Source organism: Staurois parvus, unplaced genomic scaffold (assembly GCF_062004578.1).
Source record: "Staurois parvus isolate SC_StPar_1 unplaced genomic scaffold, SC_StPar_1.0 ptg000783l, whole genome shotgun sequence".
NCBI classification, from domain to species: domain Eukaryota; kingdom Metazoa; phylum Chordata; class Amphibia; order Anura; family Ranidae; genus Staurois; species Staurois parvus.
The window spans coordinates 1,243,634-1,267,568 of record NW_028318579.1 but is presented as its reverse complement, the minus strand read 5'-3'; the positions used below and the strand labels follow the sequence as shown (position 1 = coordinate 1,267,568).

At 45.4% G+C, this 23,935-nt stretch overlaps 3 protein-coding genes across 3 annotated transcripts in view; 1 reads left to right on the top strand and 2 right to left on the bottom strand.

Annotated features, from left to right (window-relative positions):
• Positions 1–23,935, bottom strand: part of TRAPPC9 (trafficking protein particle complex subunit 9) — an 875,381-nt gene that overhangs the window by 356,050 nt on the left and 495,396 nt on the right. The gene's annotated exons all lie outside the window — the stretch shown is intronic.
• LOC149444342 (uncharacterized) lies at positions 1,603–14,074 on the bottom strand (the record flags this gene model as incomplete). The annotated part of the gene is made up of 2 exons (XM_089654623.1): positions 1,603–1,664; positions 12,271–14,074. Coding segments are annotated over 2 exons (1,866 nt in total), but the record flags the coding sequence as incomplete, so codon positions are not given.
• On the top strand, positions 14,132–16,617 carry LOC149444341 (uncharacterized; the record flags this gene model as incomplete). The annotated part of the gene is made up of 1 exon (XM_089654649.1): positions 14,132–16,617. A coding segment is annotated over one exon (2,436 nt), but the record flags the coding sequence as incomplete, so codon positions are not given.

The following is a 23,935-nucleotide window of genomic DNA, read 5'->3' as shown; positions in this document are numbered from 1 at the left end:
GCAAACATGTGAAGGGTGCCCAGTCGCACCAAGTATAATCAGCCTCTACTATCAATGTGTGCCCGAGATCCGTGGACCTGTGCCGTGGATAGTCAGCAATGCTTGAACCCATGCAGTGGGTACATCACAAACATGTGAAGGGTGCCCAATCGCACCAAGTATAATCAGCCTCTACTATCAATGTGTGCCCAAGATCTGTGGACCTGTGCCGTGGATAGTCAGCAATGGTTGAACCCATTCAGTGGGTAAATTGCAAACATGTGAAGGGTGCCCAATCGCACCAAGTATAATCAGCCTCTGCTATCAATGTGTGCCCGAGATCCGTGGACCTGTGCTGTGGATAGTCAGCAATGGTTGAACCTATGCAGTGGGTAAATCGCAATAGTTACCGTGGTGTCACTCCGTGGAGCCTCCACCGTTGGCTCCATGGAGCATCATGACGTCATCCAAAGCTGAGCATCATGACGTCATCCAAAGCGGAGCATCGTGACGTCATCCAAAGCTCCGCCCAGATGCGTTTCGTCACTCCTCAGATGACTTTCTCAAGCGGAACGCAGCAGACATCTGGTGGTGGAGTATTTGTACATTTATGATTTGGAGCACAAAGGATGGAAGCATTTCAATGAGGATTAGCGATTTATTATATTGTAGCGCTGTACTTATCTCCGTATACATAAAGCAGAATATACTCATGAGGCCATTCCTTTACCCTGCTGTCTTGTTACTGTGTTAGACTGACAGAACAATGTCAAATTTGAAAGCCGTGATAGGTTCAAAGCAAAGCCCCTCCCCTATTATGCCAAAATATTATTGTTATGCTCCCCTATTATGGTCTGAATTTCTGCTTGGTAGGGCACCACAGGTGGCTACAAAAGGACAGATTTGGGTATTCGTACTATCAGTGTTTCAAGACACATTTATGGATACTTTCTCATGAGTTATTTATAGGATTTTGTGTATTTTTATATAAACAGCTGGAATGTGCAAGAAAGACGTTGAAGTGAACGATTCCCCCGTGCTCATCGACTTGATGTTGGAACATTCCTCCTCTGCTCCCGCTTTCTCCAACGCACGCCGGATGACTACGGAGAGGACGGCGGTCGTTCCTACATACGGCGCTCATTATAACTAATTATTTTTATATACAGGCTGCAGCCGGGAAAACAAACCCGAGAGACCCGTATGTGCGTTCTGTTGAGTTCTGCAACGCAGCGCTGCCACACAGCCGTCCTCCGAGACACAACGCACGCCATATGTTACACCGTCAGATACAGATTCATACATTACACCAAGTGGCTTCTGTAGGGGAGAATTCGTTTTTTGTTTTTTTTTTTAAAGAGACGCTTGTTAGGACATTGCAGTGATGTAAAGCGTATCTCCGTACATAGCAAGAAAGCGGCAATTCTGTTCAGCCAGTCGTGTGATTCACCAGGTACTTCCTTTTTTTTCTCTAAATTTAACCTACGCGGTTTGGTCGCTGGCACACCTCCAGTCTGCTGATTGGACAATGAAGGGGCATTGCCACACCGATGAGACCATCACCCCTTCTCTCTGATCTCTACAGCAGTCAGCAAGCTTCTAGCGTCCTATAGACAACACTGTTCAGTTCAGCACGGTTGGTTCTTTCTCAATCTGAATCTTGCTGTGAAGGGAATTACCGGAAGCTAAAATAAAGACAGAATTCAAAAACAGATGAAGGCAACAGGTTCTGTGTATAGCCGACTTTGAAACATCCCTGTGATCCCTCGGGGTCGGGGATTGGAATTATTTCCCATGAACGAGTAATTCCCAGTAAGTGTGGGTCATAAGATCGTGCTGATTAAGTCCCTGCCCTTTGTAAACGACGCCCGCCGCTTCTACCGCTTTCACGCGGGGCGGACCCGTTTAGCAGACCTACCTCATCGGGGAATCTCTCCGCTGAGCAAGCGGATGACAGCTCTGTGTCCCCTCGGCTGCTGCAGAGCGGACACAGTGCAGCTCGCTCTCCCCAATGGGCAGTGGGATGAAAACGGAACCCCCATTCTTCTCTATGGAGCGGAAGGCGTAAATGGAAATGTATCCGTTTACACCCGCTGACATCTAATCCAATCCGCCAAAAAGGGACGGATGGGGATCCAATTCCCCTTCCGTCTGTCGGATCGGGTCGGATGTCGGTGGGTGTAAATGGACACGTCCGTTTACGCCCGCCGCTCCATAGAGGAGAATGGGGGTTCTGATCGGGATTGCCTGAAAAACGGGCAAGCGGAACCGATAGGAATGTCCGTGTGAAAGAGGCCTTAACCAGTTGAAATACTCAGTACTTCCATGAAGAGGGGAACATGTAGTCTTCTACCTTTCCTCCCACAATGCAATTCAGGGAGTCGAAATGGGCAATCGTCAAGTCGAAGCTCTGTCACATGGGAGTGGAAGGATAGTCATTAGCCTGTAGGGATTCGACTCCTCAATGGGCGGTCGGATGAAAACTGACCGCCTTTCTGTTTTTATCCAACCCAATCTGATGGACAGAAGAGGGATTGGATCCCCATCCGTCCCATTTTTGGCGGATCGGATGTCAGTGGGTGTTAACAGACACGTGTCCGTTTACACCTGCCGCTCCATAGAGGAGAATGGGGGGTTATGATCGGGACCACCTGAAAAACGGGCAAGCGGATCGGAACATCTGTGTGAATGAGGCCTTAGCCAGTTGAAATACTCAGTACTTCCAAGAAGAGGGGAACATGTAATCTTCTACCTTTCCTCCCACAATGCAATTCAGGGAGTCGAAATGGGCAATCATTAAGTCGAAGCTCTGTCACATGGGAGTGGAAGGATAGTCATTGGCCTGTAGGGCTCTCCACTTGGGGCCCTGGATGGCAGTGAGCACAGGGATTAGTATTAGTAGCAGAATAAGGCTCGGTTCACAATGCCGCGACTTGGGATTCGACTCTTCAATGGGCGGTCGGATGAAAAGTGACTGCCTGTCCGTTTTCATGCGACCCGATCCGACAGGCAGAAGGGGAATTGGAGCACCATCCGTCGATTTTTTTGGGCAGATTGGATGTCGATGGGTGTAAATGGACACATGTCCGTTTACACCTGACGCTCCATAGAGGAGAATGGGGGTTCCGATCAGGACTGCCTGAAAAACGGGCAGGCGGACCCAATCGGCACATCCGTGTGAAAGAGGCCTTAACCAGTTTGAAATACTCAGTACTTCCAAGAAGAGGGGAACATGCAGTCTACCTTTCCTCCCACAATGCAATTCAGGGAGTCGAAATGGGCAATCATTAAGTCGAAGCTCTGTCACATGGGAGTGGAAGGATAGTCATTGGCCTGTAGGGCTCTCCACTTGGGGCCCTGGATGGCAGTGAGCACAGGGATTAGTATTAGTAGCAGAATAAGGCTCGGTTCACAATGCCGCGACTTGGGATTCGACTCTTCAATGGGCAGTCGGATGAAAACTGACCGCCTGTCCCTTTTCATCCGACCCGATCCGATGGACAGAAGGGGAATTGGATCCCCATCCGTCAATTTTTTTGGCAGATCGGATGTCGGTGGGTGTAAATGGACACATGTCCGTTTACACATGCCGCTCCATAGAGGAGAATGGGGGTTCCGATCGGGACCGCATGAAAAACGGGCAGGCAGACCCGATCGGCACATCCGTGTGAAAGAGGCCTTAACCAGTTTGAAATACTCAGTACTTCCAAGAAGAGGGGAACATGTAGTCTTCTACCTTTCCTCCCACAATGCAATTCAGGGAGTCGAAATGGGCAATCGTTAAGTCGAAGCTCTGTCACATGGGAGTGGAAGGATAGTCATTAGCCTGTAGGGATTCGACTCCTCAATGGGCGGTCGGATGAAAACTGACCACCTTTCTGTTTTTATCCAACCCAATCTGATGGACAGAAGAGGGATTGGATCCCCATCCGTCCCATTTTTGGCGGATCGGATGTCAGTGGGTGTTAACAGACACATGTCCATTTACACCTGCCGCTCCATAGAGGAGAATGGGGGGTTATGATCGGGACCGCCTGAAAAACGGGCAAGCGGATCGGAACATCTGTGTGAAAGAGGCCTTAACCAGTTGAAATACTCAGAACTTCCAAGAAGAGGGGAACATGTAATCTTCTACCTTTCCTCCCACAATGCAATTCAGGGAGTCGAAATGGGCAATCGCTAAGTCGAAGCTCTGTCACATGGGAGTGGAAGGATAGCCATTGGCCTGTAGGGCTCTCCACTTGGGGCCCTGGATGGCAGTGAGCACAGGGAGTAGCAAGTATTAGTAGCAGAGTAAGGCTCGGTTCACAGTGCTACGACTTGGGATCCGACTCTTCAATGGGCGGTCGGATGAAAAGTGACTGCCTGTCCGTTTTCATGCGACCCGATCCGACAGACAGAAGGGGAATTGGAGCACCATCCATCGATTTTTTTGGGCAGATTGGATGTCGATGGGTGTAAATGGACACATGTCCGTTTACACCTGACGCTCCATAGAGGAGAATGGGGGTTCCGATCAGGACTGCCTGAAAAACGGGCAGGCGGACCCAATCGGTACATCTGTGTGAAAGAGGCCTTAACCAGTTTGAAATACTCAGTACTTCCAAGAAGAGGGGAACATGCAGTCTACCTTTCCTCCCACAATGCAATTCAGGGAGTCGAAATGGGCAATCGTTAAGTCGAAGCTCTGTCACATGGGAGTGGAAGGATAGTCATTGGCCTGTAGGGCTCTCCACTTGGGGCCCTGGATGGCAGTGAGCACAGGGATTAGTATTAGTAGCAGAATAAGGCTCGGTTCACAATGCCGCGACTTGGGATTCGACTCTTCAATGGGCAGTCGGATGAAAACTGACCGCCTGTCCCTTTTCATCCGACCCGATCCGATGGACAGAAGGGGAATTGGATCCCCATCCGTCAATTTTTTTGGCAGATCGGATGTCGGTGGGTGTAAATGGACACATGTCCGTTTACACATGCCGCTCCATAGAGGAGAATGGGGGTTCCGATCGGGACCGCATGAAAAACGGGCAGGCAGACCCGATCGGCACATCCGTGTGAAAGAGGCCTTAACCAGTTTGAAATACTCAGTACTTCCAAGAAGAGGGGAACATGTAGTCTTCTACCTTTCCTCCCACAATGCAATTCAGGGAGTCGAAATGGGCAATCGTTAAGTCGAAGCTCTGTCACATGGGAGTGGAAGGATAGTCATTAGCCTGTAGGGATTCGACTCCTCAATGGGCGGTCGGATGAAAACTGACCACCTTTCTGTTTTTATCCAACCCAATCTGATGGACAGAAGAGGGATTGGATCCCCATCCGTCCCATTTTTGGCGGATCGGATGTCAGTGGGTGTTAACAGACACATGTCCATTTACACCTGCCGCTCCATAGAGGAGAATGGGGGGTTATGATCGGGACCGCCTGAAAAACGGGCAAGCGGATCGGAACATCTGTGTGAAAGAGGCCTTAACCAGTTGAAATACTCAGAACTTCCAAGAAGAGGGGAACATGTAATCTTCTACCTTTCCTCCCACAATGCAATTCAGGGAGTCGAAATGGGCAATCGCTAAGTCGAAGCTCTGTCACATGGGAGTGGAAGGATAGCCATTGGCCTGTAGGGCTCTCCACTTGGGGCCCTGGATGGCAGTGAGCACAGGGAGTAGCAAGTATTAGTAGCAGAGTAAGGCTCGGTTCACAGTGCTACGACTTGGGATCCGACTCTTCAATGGGCGGTCGGATGAAAAGTGACTGCCTGTCCGTTTTCATGCGACCCGATCCGACAGACAGAAGGGGAATTGGAGCACCATCCATCGATTTTTTTGGGCAGATTGGATGTCGATGGGTGTAAATGGACACATGTCCGTTTACACCTGACGCTCCATAGAGGAGAATGGGGGTTCCGATCAGGACTGCCTGAAAAACGGGCAGGCGGACCCAATCGGTACATCTGTGTGAAAGAGGCCTTAACCAGTTTGAAATACTCAGTACTTCCAAGAAGAGGGGAACATGCAGTCTACCTTTCCTCCCACAATGCAATTCAGGGAGTCGAAATGGGCAATCGCTAAGTCGAAGCACTGCCACATGGGAGTGGAAGGATAGCCATTGGCCTGTAGGGCTCTCCACCTGGGGCCCTGGATGGCAGTGAGCACAGGGAGTAGTAAGTATTAGTAGCAGAGTAAGGCTCGGTTCACACTGCCGTGACTTGGGAGCCGACTTGTGAGACCCCCAAGTCCCATGACATGTCAAATCCCATGTTAGTCAATGACAGTTGTCTTAATTAGCACTAGTAAAGTCGCTCCGACATTAGAAAAGGTTCCTGTGCTGCTTCAAGGCGACTTCTATCCAACGTGTGCCCATAGACTTTAGTGGAAGTCGCCTTCAAGTCGGATCCTCATCTATATTGATGTGATTTGGATCCGACATGACAGGAAGATTACCCAGGCCTTCCCTGAAAGATGTTTCAGAGTCATTTCAAAGTTGCCTCAAAGTGGCATCAAGTCGCATCAAACTAGTACTCAAGTCACAGTGTAAGTCGCACGACTTTCAGGTCGCAGTAGTGTGAACCGAGACTAATGGGTCGAAATTTGACCGATTTGTGATGCAGTGCGGAATTCGCACAGAAAATGCTGCAAATCCCGCACCGCGTCAGTGTGAACCCGGCCTGAATGTATCATATAATGGGGGTTATCTACTAAAGGTGTGAAGTGACAAATCAGGCGCACCTCTGCACAGGAACCAATCAGCTTCCAGGTTTTACTGTCAAAGCTTCATTGAACAAGCTGAGGTTAGGCCGGCCATACAGGGATCGAAATTCAACCGATTTTTCATCCGAAAATCGGACCTAAGAATAATCGGACGATTTTCGCTCTGTTATTGGGTCGATGGCACCGGCCGATTTTCGTGGTTCCTCCCCTTTTCGGTGATTGCGCATGTTGGAAAATTTGTGAAAAACAACCGATTTTCGACTCAATGGTCAAATCGTACGATCGTTTTTCCGAAAAGAATATGCGCACGAGCTGTGACCTGGACGGAACAGAAGTTTCGCTGTTATATGGGGTGAACTTTATGACTCGGTCGGCCGATTTTCGAAATCATTGATGGCGCCATCGGATTACCGAGCGAACAATGTTTTTGATTTTGGAAAAAAAATCGTTCAGAATTCGACCTATGTATGGCCTGCATTAAGGGCTGAAAAAAAAGAGACCTTTGATACAAAGTTATGATGTTGCAGTGTGATTACTGGAGAGAGGAGACTTGGTAAATGCTTCCTTTTCCCTGTAGCAAACTAATGACATCATCTCAGCCTAGGCAAAAACACTTCACTGGAGTTTAGGGATTAGTTGTGGGTCGATTATCGCACATGATCGCTATAGTGAAAATCGCCTGTATGCACCCCAGTTATACGCTATAATCAGGGGCGGACTGACAACTCATGGGGCCCCCGGCAATAGTGGATCATGGAGCCCCTGTGTCCTTGCCCAAACTCAAAGTACACCCAAAAAAGCCTATAAAAAAGGTACCAAGGGTATCTCATGGGGCCCCCTACTGACCCCGGGCCCTCGGGCAGTGCCTGAGTTTCCAAATGGTCAGTCCGCCCCTGGCTATAATAAAGCTCCTCTGCTCAGCAGCTGCTGAGATCAATGCTCTGCCACACAAGGAAAGCCCTCTGACTTCACACTCAGGGCCAGTTCACACTCCATGCGTTTCAGTTGCTTTTTTTCTGCATCCAAATCGCACAGAAAGTAGTAGATATGGTGGTCACTGTCATAGTTCACATCAGTGCTCGCAGTTCCAGTGCGTTCCGGTTGCTAGAAAAAAAGTAGAACAGGCTGCATTTTTCCTGCACAGAACTGTAGTGGAGCGCAGTAAAACGCATCAAAAACGCACTGAAACTCACCAAAAACGCACTGGAACACACATGCTCCTATTTAAGGCCAGTTCATACTACGTGCGTTTCAGTTGCTTTTTTTGTGCATCCAAAACACACAAAAAGTAGGTGATATGGTAGTCAGTGTCATAGTTCACATCAGTGCTTGCAGTAACAGTGCGTTCCGGTTGCGGAAAAAAAAAAAGAACAGGATGCATTTTTTCTGCACAGAACTGTACTGGAACACAGTAAAACGCATCACAACGCACCGGAACGCACCAAAAACTCACTGGAGCACGCATGCCCTTATTTAGGGCCAGTTCACACTTCATGCATTTCAGTTGCTTTTTTTCTTCATCCAAAACGCACAGAAAGTAGGTGATATGGTTGTCAATGTCACAGTTCACATCAGTGCTTGCAGTTCCAGTGCGTTCCGGTTGCAGGAAACGCACTGGAACTGCAAGAACTGTATGGGAACGCGGTAAAAGCTTCAAAAACGCACCGGGACTCATCACATATCTCTAAATGGAAAAAAAATTAACTGGAATGCATAAAAAAAACGCACTGGAACGCGTCCAAAAAAGCATCAAAAACGCGCATGCAGAAACGTGTCTGGACCGCGTTTCTATGGTTTGAACCAGCTCTCAGCCCTTGGGGCGGGGGGCACTGCAAAGGTAGCTTTTTTGTAATTCCCGGAATTCAGCTTTAAAGCCAAGCCTGTACTACAAATCACACCCCAATTAAAAGTATATTTTCTAATTTGTCAGGGCGGACTTTTAATTCGACGCGGTAAATGTTTAATTTGCGCATAATGAGCGTTCCCGCATTCACGTACTGTGCCGATATCCTACGGGGGGTAATAAATGAAGCACGGCCGCGACAAGCCGGGAATATTTTCCGCAATGTATTCTGCCAATGTAAGAGTGGGCCTGTCAGGATTTGGGGCGTGGAAACGTTTCTTCGGAGATTAGATAATTTTTTTTTTTTTTTTCGTTTCCAAAAATAGATCTCAATCTGTTTGTCTTTCCAGAGTAAGTAAATTCTACTTTTTTTCACCTCAGTTTCCATGGAGATGTGAGAATATCAATGACAGACATGGGAGCTGGAAATGGGATCGGGCTATTTATAAATTGTCGGAGCAGACGATGGAGGCGATTGCCGGTGAGCCTGGCAGATTCACAGATGGGCAGCAAAGGGTTCAAATGTATCGCTGACGACGTAACACAAGTAACGCATTGCAGGAGTTTTAGGGCATGAGGTATACATACTCCTTCATATTGGCTTGCAGCACTGGGGCCATATGGTCAGTTTCTACCAGGGGACCTATCTTGGGTCTCTCCAAATGCTATGGCTTCTTCTCACAACCCCAACCGGGTAACTGGCTTCTTGAGTCAGTGGTAGAAACTTTAGACTGTAAGCTCCTATGGATCAGAAATAGGTCAGAATTGTATATTCTGATAGGTGGGGTGGGTGCAGGGGTGTAGTTACCACAAGGCAAACAAGGCATTTGCCTAGGGTGGCATTTTTCAGGGGGCAGCACTGCTCCCCAGAAGAAGGGACACATGAAGCATGAGGACCAGGTGGGATCCGAGAGAGGCTGTGGGCTGCTTGATGGTGTATGCAGAGCCTGACTCTCATTCCAGGGGATGTCCAGAGCTGTGGAGGTGAGTGTCTATCTCTCTTGCTGGGGGGTGGTGGTGTTGGTTGGTGTCAGGCTCTCTCTGCGGGGGGGTAATGGAGCGATTTTTTTTTTGTGTTGCCTAGGGCAGCACAAAACCAAAATACACCACTGGGTGTGTGATCACCCTGAACCAATGTAAGTTGAGATGCATTCAGATCCACAGAATATAACTGGATATAACATTTATAGGTAAAGTTGATCCAGGGAATATCCGATTGCCTCTCAGAGGATCAGGAAGGATTTTTTTCCCCTGCAGGAGCAAATTGGATCGTGCTTTGCTGTTTTTTTTGCCTTCCTCTGGATCAACTGTGGGTGTAGGATAATTTTTTTTACTTTTTTTTTTACTGGCTGAACCGGATGGACTTTTGTCTTTTTTTCAGCCAGACTAACTATGTAATAAGGAATAAAGTGTGTGTTTTCCTTGCTGCAGTTTAGTTCAAGGCAGGTCCCGAGATCTGGGCCTAAAAAACACCATATATATCCAACATGTTTCGGGAGAAAAGATCTCCCCCTTCATCAGGGCATGAGCAAGGATTCATATTACAATTTGCATGAAATTATTATTGTAACGTAACTGACCCCAGAGTGCGCAGAGTACTTCCGTTAGACTACCGCTTCCCTGTCCGAACACCGACAACAGACACCACAGCCGACCATACAAGACTAGACGACACCAGTCTTGAAGTAAACCAGGAGGTAGACCGTTTATTTCAACACAGATACAAGATATATACACTCAGGGGACAGGCCCCCCTCTCTGCATAATGACACAGGGCGGGGCAATCTACATTTAGTAACAAGAGACACACAGGTATTCAAAGTTCACACCAGCAGACAGTCCCATCAGGAGGGAGGGCTGCTGGAGATACACCCCCCCCCACTAAGCTAATACACATAAACACATACATCTCATAATAGTTTGCTCCCAAGCAAGACAAACAATAGAACAATGGGATGCAACCACACAACACCAAACAATCCACAACCCCCACCCCAACTATCTCCTAGACATGTCTACATAATATTAGGAGAGATCACCCTGTACCCCTAACAGGCACAGGGTGACTTACACATAAGAGGGATATGGGGAGCTGAGACAGGGGTCTCTCCACCTCTCCAAAGTGAGCTGGGTTCCATGGGCCCCCCACCCAAAGTGACTCCCGTCACAATTATACAGGATTTATATTGCACCAACAGCTTGTTCAGCGCTTTACAATATAAAGGGAGACAATACAGCAACAATACAGTTCAATACAAGAGGGTTAGGAGGGCCCTGATCCTGGGAGCTTACAATCTAATCTAACAAAGAAGGTCTGGACTGAGGCTAGCATGTTCTATCAACCCATCAAGCTAGACAGCTGTTTACAGCGCCAAAAGGATGTGCTAGCCCCGTCCAGCCTCAGTTCAGAAAAAGGAGAGAAGCGCCTCTAAGTGCAATAAGTCTTTTAATTCAAGTCTAAATGTAGAAACACTCACATGTGTGAAGTAATCATAAGCATAAAAACCGTGGTTAACAATAGTTAACGGTGGGGTGGTAACCCGGGTGAAGAGCCGTCATCTCTCTGCGATGTGGGGAGGTCAGCTCTCGGCTGGAACAGCGTGGTGGCTGGAGGGGGAACAGTGGTGAGGCCAGCCTTCATGCACGTCCTCCCTCAAAGCCGGATGGAACGCACGCTGGAACGTAGCGGCGGCGTGGCCGTGATGACGTCAGATCCCAGGGTGCACTGCGACGCGTTTCGGAGCATGCACTGGCCGTGGAAGGCGGAAGTGCACTCCTTTTTCAAGCAGGGGGAAGTGGATGAACAGGGGTGAATATATAGGGAACGTGAGTCTAATTGATCAATTAACCAATTAACCAGTGATTGACCATTGCTGTCAGGTGAATAGTGTAAAGTCATGGATGTTAACTGGGGGGTAAAAGGAAACCAAATGGAAAAAAGAGAGGATGTAATAAATAAGAAAACGGAAGACGAAAGAAAAAAAAAAAAAAAAAAAAAAATTATGTTCTGGGAGATTAGTGGGGTAAAATGTTCACCTTGCAGCACTGGCACATCAATTATGTAACAGTAGTGAGCAGATATTTAGTGGTAATACAGCATGATTGCAAGATGATACAGCATGATTGCAAGATGATAAACATATTGGTAATAATACATGCAGATGACATTATAAAAAGTAAATTACATTGTAAAAAATTGTAAAAAATAGAATAAAATATAAATAATGAACAAAAGGTTATAAATAATAAACTAAAAATTGGATAAAAAAAAAAAAAAAAAAAATTCGATAAAAAATTTGATTAAAAAATTCGATTAAAAAATTCGATTTAAAAAAAAAAAAAAAAAAAAAAAAAAAAAAATTATAAAGAAAGGGGGGGGGGGGGGAAGTATCATTGTGAGTGTTGAGTGGCTGTGAATGGGAGATTGTAGTGTTTATAGTATAGTGTTAATGTCTAATTCCTCGTTGAGTCCGCCTGGGGACAATGTATCTAATGTAAATATCCAATAAGTTTCTTGTGAACAGAGTTTTTTGAAACGATCAGACTCAGAGAGATTGTTGTGTATGGATTCTAAGACCCATACTTGTAGGCCATCAGTGGATTTTTGGTGATATTCAAGGAAGTGGCGGGGGACGCTATGTTTGTCTTTACCATCTTCAATAAGACGTCTGTGCTCGCCAAACCTGGCGCGGAGGGGTCTGATGGTTCGTCCCACATATAGGAGGCCGCAAGGGCAGGATATACAATAGATCACATGATCAGTGGAGCAGTTGTAAAATTCTTTGAATGAATAGGTTTTTCCTTTTGTGGTGAAGTTTTTTTGTCCGTGTTTAACGAATTGGCAAGTTTTGCATAGCGCTTTGTTGCATCTATACATGCCGACAATGGGTATGAGGCAGATTGTGTTGAGTGTGTTGGTGGGTGGGTTGTATTTGCTGGGGGCAATCTTGTTTTTAAGGTTGATGGCTTTGCGGTAGGTGTATTTTGGTTTTTTATCTAAGATGTCTATTAAATGTGGATCCTGTAGTAGTATCGGCCAATGTCTATTGATGATAGACTCCATTTTGTGAAAGTTGTTGTGGAATTTGGTTATAAATCTGACCTGGTTGGGAGGCTCTGAGTTATTGTGTGTTTGGGGTCTACCCTTGTGGTAGAAGGAGTGGGCCTCATCTACTAGCTTGTGTGGGTAACCTTTGTCTAGGAATTTCTTTATTAGAATGTCACTCTGGAGATTGTAATCTGAATCTGTGGTGCAGTTTTGTCTGAGACGACAGAATTGTCCTTTAGGTATATTTTGGATCCATTTGGGGTGGTGGCAGCTGTTGAAGTGGAGGTATGAGTTGCCAGATACGGGTTTGAAGTGGTTTTTTGTTAATATTTGGAGATTGTCATGGTATAATTCGAGATCTAGGAATACAAGAGTATGTTTGTGGTGAGTGGAGGTGAAGGACAGTCCAAAAGGATTTGAATTGCAATGGGTTACGAACTGGTCTACGTGTGATATTGGTCCATCCCAGATGACGATAATGTCATCTATGTAACGGCCGTAAAAGATGATGTGGGCGGCAAAGGGATTGTTGTGCCATATGTGTTTGTCCTCCCAGAAACTCATAGTCAAGTTGGCATATGAGGGTGCAAAGTTGGCTCCCATGGCTGTACCTTGAGTTTGTAAGTAGAAATCGTGGTTGAATGTGAAGTAATTGTGTTTGAGGCAAAATGAGGTGGCGTCTACTATAAAGGAAGATTGTTTGGGGTTGAGTGATGGATCCAAGGATAGATAATGCTGGATGGCGGTGATGCCTACATCATGGGGTATCGAGGTGTATAGGGAGCAGACATCTAACGAGACCCAACAATAGTCGGGTTCCCAGGAGTATGTTTGGAGTAATTCTAGCAAGTGTCCGCTGTCCCGGATATATGAGTGTTGAGCCTGTGCAAGGGGTTGTAGGAAGTGGTCGATATATTGGGAGAAACCGCTGGTAATGCTCCCTGTGGCCGCTACGATTGGTCTTCCTGGTGGATTATTTGGATTTTTGTGTACTTTGGGGAGAAAGTAAAAATACGGGGTGTTGTAGAAGTCTTTAGATAGAAAAGAGGCTTCCTGCTTGGTGATGACACCATCAAGTAAGGCTGTGTTCGTTAGTAGTAGTGCGTCCTGTTTGAATTCGGGTAGTGGGTCTTTAGTTAATTTGGTATACGTGGATGTGTCTGAGAGGAGTCTGAGGGCTTCGTCTATGTAGTCAGTGGTATTAAGAAGTACAATGCCGCCGCCTTTATCGGCGGGCTTGATAATAATGTCCTTATTGTTTGATAAAGTGGTAATGGATTTTTTTACAGTGTTTGGTAGATTAGAGGCGGAATGGTGCTGGTTGGGATTGCACAATTTGATGAATTCCGAGTAGACTACTCTATAAAAACTTTCCAGGTAGGGGCCCTTAGAATGTGTGGGATTGAATACTGATTTGGGTCTGAGCGTAGTGTGTGCCACAGGTGGGGGGTATAAAAGTTGTGAAGTGAGTGTAAAATCTAAAGGTGGGCCATCATCAGGGTGAGACTCAGCAAATAATTGTTCTAATATGTCTAAGGCGTCTGAGTCAGACGAAATAAACACCGCAACACACACCAAACACAAACACCGCAAACTGTAAAAATCTTCAACTTATCCAACCATCAACTATCACAAACTGAAATCTCTCTGCTCAATCACGGTCTAAACTTTGCCCCAACTTCCCCACCCAACTTATTCACACTATTCAAAGACCTGAATAAATTTATACGCAATCTCACCTTAAAAAGATTCTTTCACATTCAATCCAAAAAAACTCAGCCTACAGCCATTTCACCTGACACAGACAATATCAACCCCTCAACCCCATCTGACTCAGACGCCTTAGACATATTAGAACAATTATTTGCTGAGTCTCACCCTGATGATGGCCCACCTTTAGATTTTACACTCACTTCACAACTTTTATACCCCCCACCTGTGGCACACACTACGCTCAGACCCAAATCAGTATTCAATCCCACACATTCTAAGGGCCCCTACCTGGAAAGTTTTTATAGAGTAGTCTACTCGGAATTCATCAAATTGTGCAATCCCAACCAGCACCATTCCGCCTCTAATCTACCAAACACTGTAAAAAAATCCATTACCACTTTATCAAACAATAAGGACATTATTATCAAGCCCGCCGATAAAGGCGGCGGCATTGTACTTCTTAATACCACTGACTACATAGACGAAGCCCTCAGACTCCTCTCAGACACATCCACGTATACCAAATTAACTAAAGACCCACTACCCGAATTCAAACAGGACGCACTACTACTAACGAACACAGCCTTACTTGATGGTGTCATCACCAAGCAGGAAGCCTCTTTTCTATCTAAAGACTTCTACAACACCCCGTATTTTTACTTTCTCCCCAAAGTACACAAAAATCCAAATAATCCACCAGGAAGACCAATCGTAGCGGCCACAGGGAGCATTACCAGCGGTTTCTCCCAATATATCGACCACTTCCTACAACCCCTTGCACAGGCTCAACACTCATATATCCGGGACAGCGGACACTTGCTAGAATTACTCCAAACATACTCCTGGGAACCCGACTATTGTTGGGTCTCGTTAGATGTCTGCTCCCTATACACCTCGATACCCCATGATGTAGGCATCACCGCCATCCAGCATTATCTATCCTTGGATCCATCACTCAACCCCAAACAATCTTCCTTTATAGTAGACGCCACCTCATTTTGCCTCAAACACAATTACTTCACATTCAACCACGATTTCTACTTACAAACTCAAGGTACAGCCATGGGAGCCAACTTTGCACCCTCATATGCCAACTTGACTATGAGTTTCTGGGAGGACAAACACATATGGCACAACAATCCCTTTGCCGCCCACATCATCTTTTACGGCCGTTACATAGATGACATTATCGTCATCTGGGATGGACCAATATCACACGTAGACCAGTTCGTAACCCATTGCAATTCAAATCCTTTTGGACTGTCCTTCACCTCCACTCACCACAAACATACTCTTGTATTCCTAGATCTCGAATTATACCATGACAATCTCCAAATATTAACAAAAAACCACTTCAAACCCGTATCTGGCAACTCATACCTCCACTTCAACAGCTGCCACCACCCCAAATGGATCCAAAATATACCTAAAGGACAATTCTGTCGTCTCAGACAAAACTGCACCACAGATTCAGATTACAATCTCCAGAGTGACATTCTAATAAAGAAATTCCTAGACAAAGGTTACCCACACAAGCTAGTAGATGAGGCCCACTCCTTCTACCACAAGGGTAGACCCCAAACACACAATAACTCAGAGCCTCCCAACCAGGTCAGATTTATAACCAAATTCCACAACAACTTTCACAAAATGGAGTCTATCATCAATAGACATTGGCCGATACTACTACAGGATCCACATTTAATAGACATCTTAGATAAAAAACCAAAATACACCTACCGCAAAGCCATCAACCTTAAAAACAAGATTGCCCCCAGCAAATACAACCCACCCACCAACACACTCAACACAATCTGCCTCATACCCATTGTCGGCATGTATAGATGCAACAAAGCGCTATGCAAAACTTGCCAATTCGTTAAACACGGACAAAAAAACTTCACCACAAAAAGAAAAACCTATTCATTCAAAGAATTTTACAACTGCTCCACTGATCATGTGATCTATTGTATATCCTGCCCTTGCGGCCTCCTATATGTGGGACGAACCATCAGACCCCTCCGCGCCAGGTTTGGCGAGCACAGACGTCTTATTGAAGATGGTAAAGACAAACATAGCGTCCCCCGCCACTTCCTTGAATATCACCAAAAATCCACTGATGGCCTACAAGTATGGGTCTTAGAATCCATACACAACAATCTCTCTGAGTCTGATCGTTTCAAAAAACTCTGTTCACAAGAAACTTATTGGATATTTACATTAGATACATTGTCCCCAGGCGGACTCAACGAGGAATTAGACATTAACACTATACTATAAACACTACAATCTCCCATTCACAGCCACTCAACACTCACAATGATACTTCCCCCCCCCCCCCCCTTTCTTTATAATTTTTTTTTTTTTTTTTTTTTTTTTTTTTTTTATTTATTATTTTTTTTTTTTTTTTTTTTTTTTTTTAATCGAATTTTTTTTTTAATCGAATTTTTTAATCGAATTTTTTAATCAAATTTTTTATCGAATTTTTTTTTTTTTTTTTTTTATCCAATTTTTAGTTTATTATTTATAACCTTTTGTTCATTATTTATATTTTATTCTATTTTTTACAATTTTTTACAATGTAATTTACTTTTTATAATGTCATCTGCATGTATTATTACCAATATGTTTATCATCTTGCAATCATGCTGTATCATCTTGCAATCATGCTGTATTACCACTAAATATCTGCTCACTACTGTTACATAATTGATGTGCCAGTGCTGCAAGGTGAACATTTTACCCCACTAATCTCCCAGAACATAATTTTTTTTTTTTTTTTTTTTTTCTTTCGTCTTCCGTTTTCTTATTTATTACATCCTCTCTTTTTTCCATTTGGTTTCCTTTTACCCCCCAGTTAACATCCATGACTTTACACTATTCACCTGACAGCAATGGTCAATCACTGGTTAATTGGTTAATTGATCAATTAGACTCACGTTCCCTATATATTCACCCCTGTTCATCCACTTCCCCCTGCTTGAAAAAGGAGTGCACTTCCGCCTTCCACGGCCAGTGCATGCTCCGAAACGCGTCGCAGTGCACCCTGGGATCTGACGTCATCACGGCCACGCCGCCGCTACGTTCCAGCGTGCGTTCCATCCGGCTTTGAGGGAGGACGTGCATGAAGGCTGGCCTCACCACTGTTCCCCCTCCAGCCACCACGCTGTTCCAGCCGAGAGCTGACCTCCCCACATCGCAGAGAGATGACGGCTCTTCACCCGGGTTACCACCCCACCGTTAACTATTGTTAACCACGGTTTTTATGCTTATGATTACTTCACACATGTGAGTGTTTCTACATTTAGACTTGAATTAAAAGACTTTTTGCACTTAGAGGCGCTTCTCTCCTTTTTCTCATCTACAGAAGTTGCTACAGCTTATTTGGAAGCCTTGCCCTCAGTGCCACACGGAATCCTACGCTCTTCATACAGTAGCCACTAATACCACCATCACCCATACTACCATTTCCCAGGACTTTGCAGTGTTTGCGCTGTTACAACCCTTCCTCATTTTTTCAGCCTCAGTTCAGGCCTTCTATATTATTTCATCCAGATTGTATTACAAATCCTCCTTGTTCAACCCCATATGAAGGGGGATTCCCTTTCCCCTGAAACGTGTTGGCCATGTCTGATGTTCTTACCAAATAAACATTATAAACAAATCGCTCAACAGATGGACAACTTCTGGGAATGTGGCTAGGAACACCTTATACCAACTTCTATCTTGTTTGAGATTTGTTTCAAATGTTTGTCAAGAACTGGGGTCTCCAAAACTATGGCCCTCCAGCTCAAGTACTACAAGTCCCATCATACCTCTGCCTCTGGGAGTCTTGCCTGTGGCTGTCAGAGTCTTGCAAGGGCTCATGGGACTTGCAGTTCTTCAACACCTGGAGGTCCATAGTTTGGAGACTCTTGGTCAAGAACATCAGATATATGCAACACTTTTCGGAGGAAAAGATCTCCATCATGGTTTGAACAATCCGGATGAAATAAAATAGAAGGCCTAAGTTATTTTTCCCCAATTGTTTTTAATGCAACAGTAAAAAACAAAACAAAATAAACTAATAAAAATGTTAAAATATTAATGGCCTCAATCAGCGGGTACGCTCCTACACATTTGGTGGGAATGCCCATTGTTGCAACCCTTTTGGGGGAACGTTCAATCTATAATTGCACAAGTCACCACGTACGCCCTGGACCAGTGATGGCGAACCTTTTTGAGCCCGAGTGCCCAAAACTGCAACACAAAACCAACTTTTTTATTTCAAAGTTCCAACACTGCAATTAACCACTTGCTTACCGGGCACTTCTACCCCCTTCCTGCCCAGACCAATTTTCAGCTTTCAGTGCTGTTGCACTTGACAATGACAATTGTGCGGTCATGCAACACTCATTTTTTCACACAAATAGAGCTTTTTTTGGTGGTATTTAATCACCACTGGGTGTTTTATTTTTTGCACTATAAATGAAAAAAGAGCAAAAAATTTAAAACATAAAAGGTTTTCTTTGCTTCTATTATAAAATTTTGCAAACAGGTAATATTTCTTCTTTGATGTGCGTTGGTGAGGCTGCACTAATAGGCAGCACTGATGGGCATTGATGAGGCGGCACAGATAGGTAGCACTGAAGGCGGCACTGGTGGGCATTGATGAGGATGCACTGATATGCAGCAATGATGGGCACTGATAAGCGGCACTGACTGATAGCACCAACTGGAGGCACTGACAGACGGCACTGATCGGCAGCACTGCTGGGCATCATTGATGGGTGGCACTGATGGGCAGCACTGATGGGCGACACTGCTGGGCACTGACAGATGGCACTGCTGGGCAGCACTGACAGGTGGCACTGCTGGGCAGCATTGACAGGTGGCACTGCTGGGCAGCACTGACAGGCGACACTGCTGGGCACTGATGGGTGACACTGCAAGCAGTTAATCTCACCTCTGGCAGTGTCGGTGTGGCTTCCAACCCAGCAGCTCATTCCCATCCACGCTGAACACATCGCCCCTGGCCCCGGAGCAGTGTGAGAGCCTCTTCCTCTCTTCCACGCCCATCCCCGGCTACATCACCCCTGGTGCCAGATCCGCATAGGAGCCGTTTCCTCTCGTCCACACCCACCCTAGCCCCAGAGACATGTGGGAGATGTAGTTTGATGGGGGTCCAGCGTGGACGAGATCTGGATGGCCGGTCAGTGTGTGTGGTCCGTGTGCGCTCATCTTCCTCTTCTTCCTGGCGTGCCCACTGAGATGGCTCTACGTGCCATAGGTTCGCCATCACTGCCCTAGACCTTTCCCCCGCACAATTTCTGCTCCATCATACGGCACTTCCATTTCGGACATACCGCAAATCACTCGCCTTGCATATGGTAAATGCTGCTAAGCAATGTATCCCAGTCCACTGGCGCTCAAGACATGTTCCCACTATACGAGAATGGTTTGCCAGGATCGACAAAACTGAGGAAATGGAGGAACTGATTTCTGTAGCTAAGGATCATCCCGAGAGATTCAGGAAAACTTGGGCATGCTGGAGTTATTTCAAATCCACCCCTAACTATCATCTAACACAGTGGTTCTCAACCTGTGGGTCGCGACCCCTTTGGGGGTCGAACGACCCTTTCACAGGGGTCCCCTAATACCATCAGAAAACACATAATTCCGATGTGTAAAGAGCAGCTACTGTGTAGAAAGCAGCTGCTGTGTTGAAAGCAGCTACTGTGTTGAAAGCAGCTACTCTGTTAAAAGCAGCTACTGTGTTGAAAGCAGCTACTGTGTTAAAAGCAGCTACTGTGTTGAAAGCAGCAGTATTGGAGGTAAAACGGCACTTCATGAATTATAATTACTGGGTAAATAATTTTATGGTTGGGGGTCACCACAACATGAGGAACTGTATTAAAGGGTCACGGCATTAGGAAGGTTGAGAACCACTGATCTAACAGGACACGATCAACAGAGACCCTCTGGCTGAATGTCTAACTACAATGCTGTGGAGGGATATACCCTGATATCCGAAGACAATCCTCTCACGCACAAGGATGGTCTGCACACCCATATCTCACCATGCCTTCTGGGGTTCTTGATACCTGCGTCACCCCACTGACAGATCCTTCACACATCATATTTTAAGCTCTAATATTAACTGTCTGGCTGGGCCTATGCATGAGGATGTAATGCCTTCTTATCCCTCCCCCCCCCCCTTTTTTTTTTTTTCTCTTTCTTCCCCAATATCTCACCTAACAATTCTTTCTATTACTATCGGTCTTTCTAACCTCTTGTCTTCACACCTGTTGTTTCCCTGTATGATTTTTTCTCTACCAATCAAATAGAGCATTTACTTGCACACAGATATGACTAACTTCGACCATAGCACATACGCTACTTATCACTATGTAAACAATGACCGTCACAATCAGGGGCGGACTGACAACTCATGGGGCCCCTGGGCAATAGGGGATCATGGGGCCCCTGTGTCCTTGCCCACACTCAAAAAAAGCCTATAAAAAGGTACCAGGGGCATTTCATGGGGCCCCCTACTGACCCCGGGCCCTCGGGCAGTGCCCGAGTTCTTGAATGGTCAGTCCGCCCCTGGTCACAATACCCAACGCTTCCCCTACCCTTATCTCTATCATCACACTGCTTTGCCAATAAAAAGTTGATGAGAGTCAGGACGAGATAACATTCACTAACATCACTTTATCCACTTTCCTCTCGGTTTCCACCAGTTTACTTTGTATGATGGTTGTACTGGTCTACATGTTTTTGTTGTGCACAACTGATTACAATTAGTCCCGTATGTGAAACGGGAAGCAACATGTCATGTCTATGTTTTGACTGTGATCTATGGCTGTACATGCTCTAAATGCTTTTGTCTTTCCTTAAATCAATACAGTATTTTTGGAACAAAAAAATATTAATGGCCAGAGAAAAAGAAAGGAGAAAAAAAAAAAATCAGGAAAACAGTTAAGGGGAGAAGAGTGGAGAAGATGTTAATTAGGGTGGATTAGGGTAAAGTGAAGTTTAATAAAGAGCTAAAAATATACTTATTGGGGCAGCACAGTGGCTAAATGGTTAGCACTTCCGCCTGGCAGTACTAGGGTCGTTGGTTCGAATCCCAGCCACGGCACCTCCTGCCTGGGGTTTGCATGTTCTCCCTGTGCCTGTGTGGGTTTCCTCCGGGTTCTCCAGTTTACTACCAAACTCCAAAGACATGCTGGTAGGTGAACTGGCTCCTGTCTAAATTGTCCCTAGTATGTGTATGTATGAATGTGAGTTAGGGACCTTAGATTGTACGCCCCTTGAGGGTTAGGGACTGATGTGAATGTACAATATATATGTAAAGTGCTGCGTACATTGACGGCGATATATAAGCACCTGAAATAAATAAATAAAATACATTTATTTTTTGTTTTGTTAGGGTGCTTTCACAGACATAAGAAAGTGTGTGTTTCCTTGATGGAGTTTAGTTTGTAGTCAAGGCTGCCGCCTTTCTGATCAAATTGCTCAACAGACGGACAACTTCTGGGTATGTGATTAGGAGCCCCTATTACAAACTTTTTGAGATTTTTTAAAATATATATATTTTTAAGAACAGATACAGCCAACACGTTTCGAGGGGAAGAAACCTCCCCCTTCTGGGCTTGAACAAGGATTTGTAATGCAATAATCCTGTATAATAATCATGAAATAACAGAAGTGTGTGTGTATATATATATATATATATATATATATATATACACACATACATAAATACATACACACACACTATATTGCCAAAAGTATTGGTCCAGCCCTCCAAATCATGTGATTCAGGTGTTCCAATCCCCTCCATGGACACAGGTGTATACAATCAAGCCCCTAGGCATGCAGACTGCTTCTACAAACATTGGTGAAAGAATGGGTCGCTCTCAGGAGCTCAGTGGCTCCAAGCGTGGTCCCGTGATAGGTTGTCACCTGTACAATAAGTCCATCCGTGACATTTCCTGGGTACTAAATATTCCACGCTCAACTGTTAGTGGGATTATAACAAAGTGGAAGCAACTGGGAACAACAGCAACTCAGCCACCAAGTGGTAGGCCACGTCACATGACAGAGCGAGGTCAGCGCATGCTGAAGCGCACAGTGCGCAGAAGTCGCCAACTGTCTGCAGAGTCAATAGCTAAAGACCTCCAAACTTGGTGTGGCCTTCAGATTAGCACAACAACAGTGTGTAGAGATCTTCATGGAATGGGTTTCCATGGCCGAGCAGCTGCATCCAAGCCTTAGGCTACGTTCACACTAGCCTTGTGTGCAGGCAGCAGAGAGGAGTTTGGGAAGCGTTTTTACCGCTTCCCAAACGCCTCTGCCAACTCTGCACATTACAGCACATGGTGCTGTTCTAACAGGAGCGTTTGCGTCGCGTTGCGGCAAAACGGACGCCTCTGGTCGAGTCAGGAGGCTTTGAAGCCTCCTATTCTCGTCTATGGTGCCGCTCCGCAAACGCCCGGCCGGCGTTTGCGGTGCGGTTGCAACGCGGTTGCGGGGCGTTTGCGGAGCGGTAACACCACTCAAATGCATTATAGGCGTTTGTGGGGCGTTATTAACGCTCGGCAAACGCCTAGCAACCGCCGCTAAACCGCGCATGTGGCGTTTGCGGAGCGTTTGCCGAGCGTTAAAAACGCTCCGCAAACACCGGACCAACGCTTGCCAAACGCTATAGGGGCGTTTGGCAAGCGTTGGCAAAACAGCCTAGTGTGAACGAGCCCTAACATCACCAAGTGCAATGCAAAGCGTCGGATGCCGTGGTGTAAAGCACGCCGCTACTGGACTCTAGAGCCATGGAGACATGTTCTCTGGAGTGACCAATCATGCTTCTCTGCGGTCGCCAAGAGGTTGGGCTTGGCCCCCTAGTTCCAATGAAGGGAACGCTTAAGGCAACAGCATACGAAGACATTTTGGACAATTTCATGCTCCCAACTTTGTGAGAAGAGTTTGGGGATGGCCCCTTCCTGTTCCAACATGACTGCGCACCAGTGCACAAAGCAAGGTCTATAAAAACATGGAGGAGCCAGTTTGGGGTGGAGGAACTTGACTGGCCTGCACAGAATATATTCTTCAGATTTTTTTTAACATATAAAAAAGTCATTTTAACATATTTTTACATATATTTGTAAATGCATTCCAAAAATGTATTTGTATTTTTAAAGACATACAGTATATTTGAAATGTATTTTTAAAAATATTTTTCATATATTTTGTAATAAAAACACAATTTATTGAAATACATTTTGGAATATATTGAATACGGCCAAAATTGTAGCATTTCAAATATATGTCAATATATTTGGGAAGAATATTTTTTAAAATATATTTCAAATATATTTTTCTTCCATGTGGGATATAAACCATTAAAAAAGCAATTCATATGCTGAATATTTTCCTTACTTATAATAATCCCTATACAGTAATAATGTGACCACACTGTTCGTTTAGCACAGAAATGATTATTATTATTATACAGTATTTATATAGCGCCAGGTTTGCTCAGCGCTGTACATTATAGTGGGGGACAGAACATGAGACAAAACAGTAACAAAACAATACACGAGGTGTAGTGGATTGTGATAGACAGTCCACGTTCTATTAGATGATCAGTAAAATGACAATTTTATA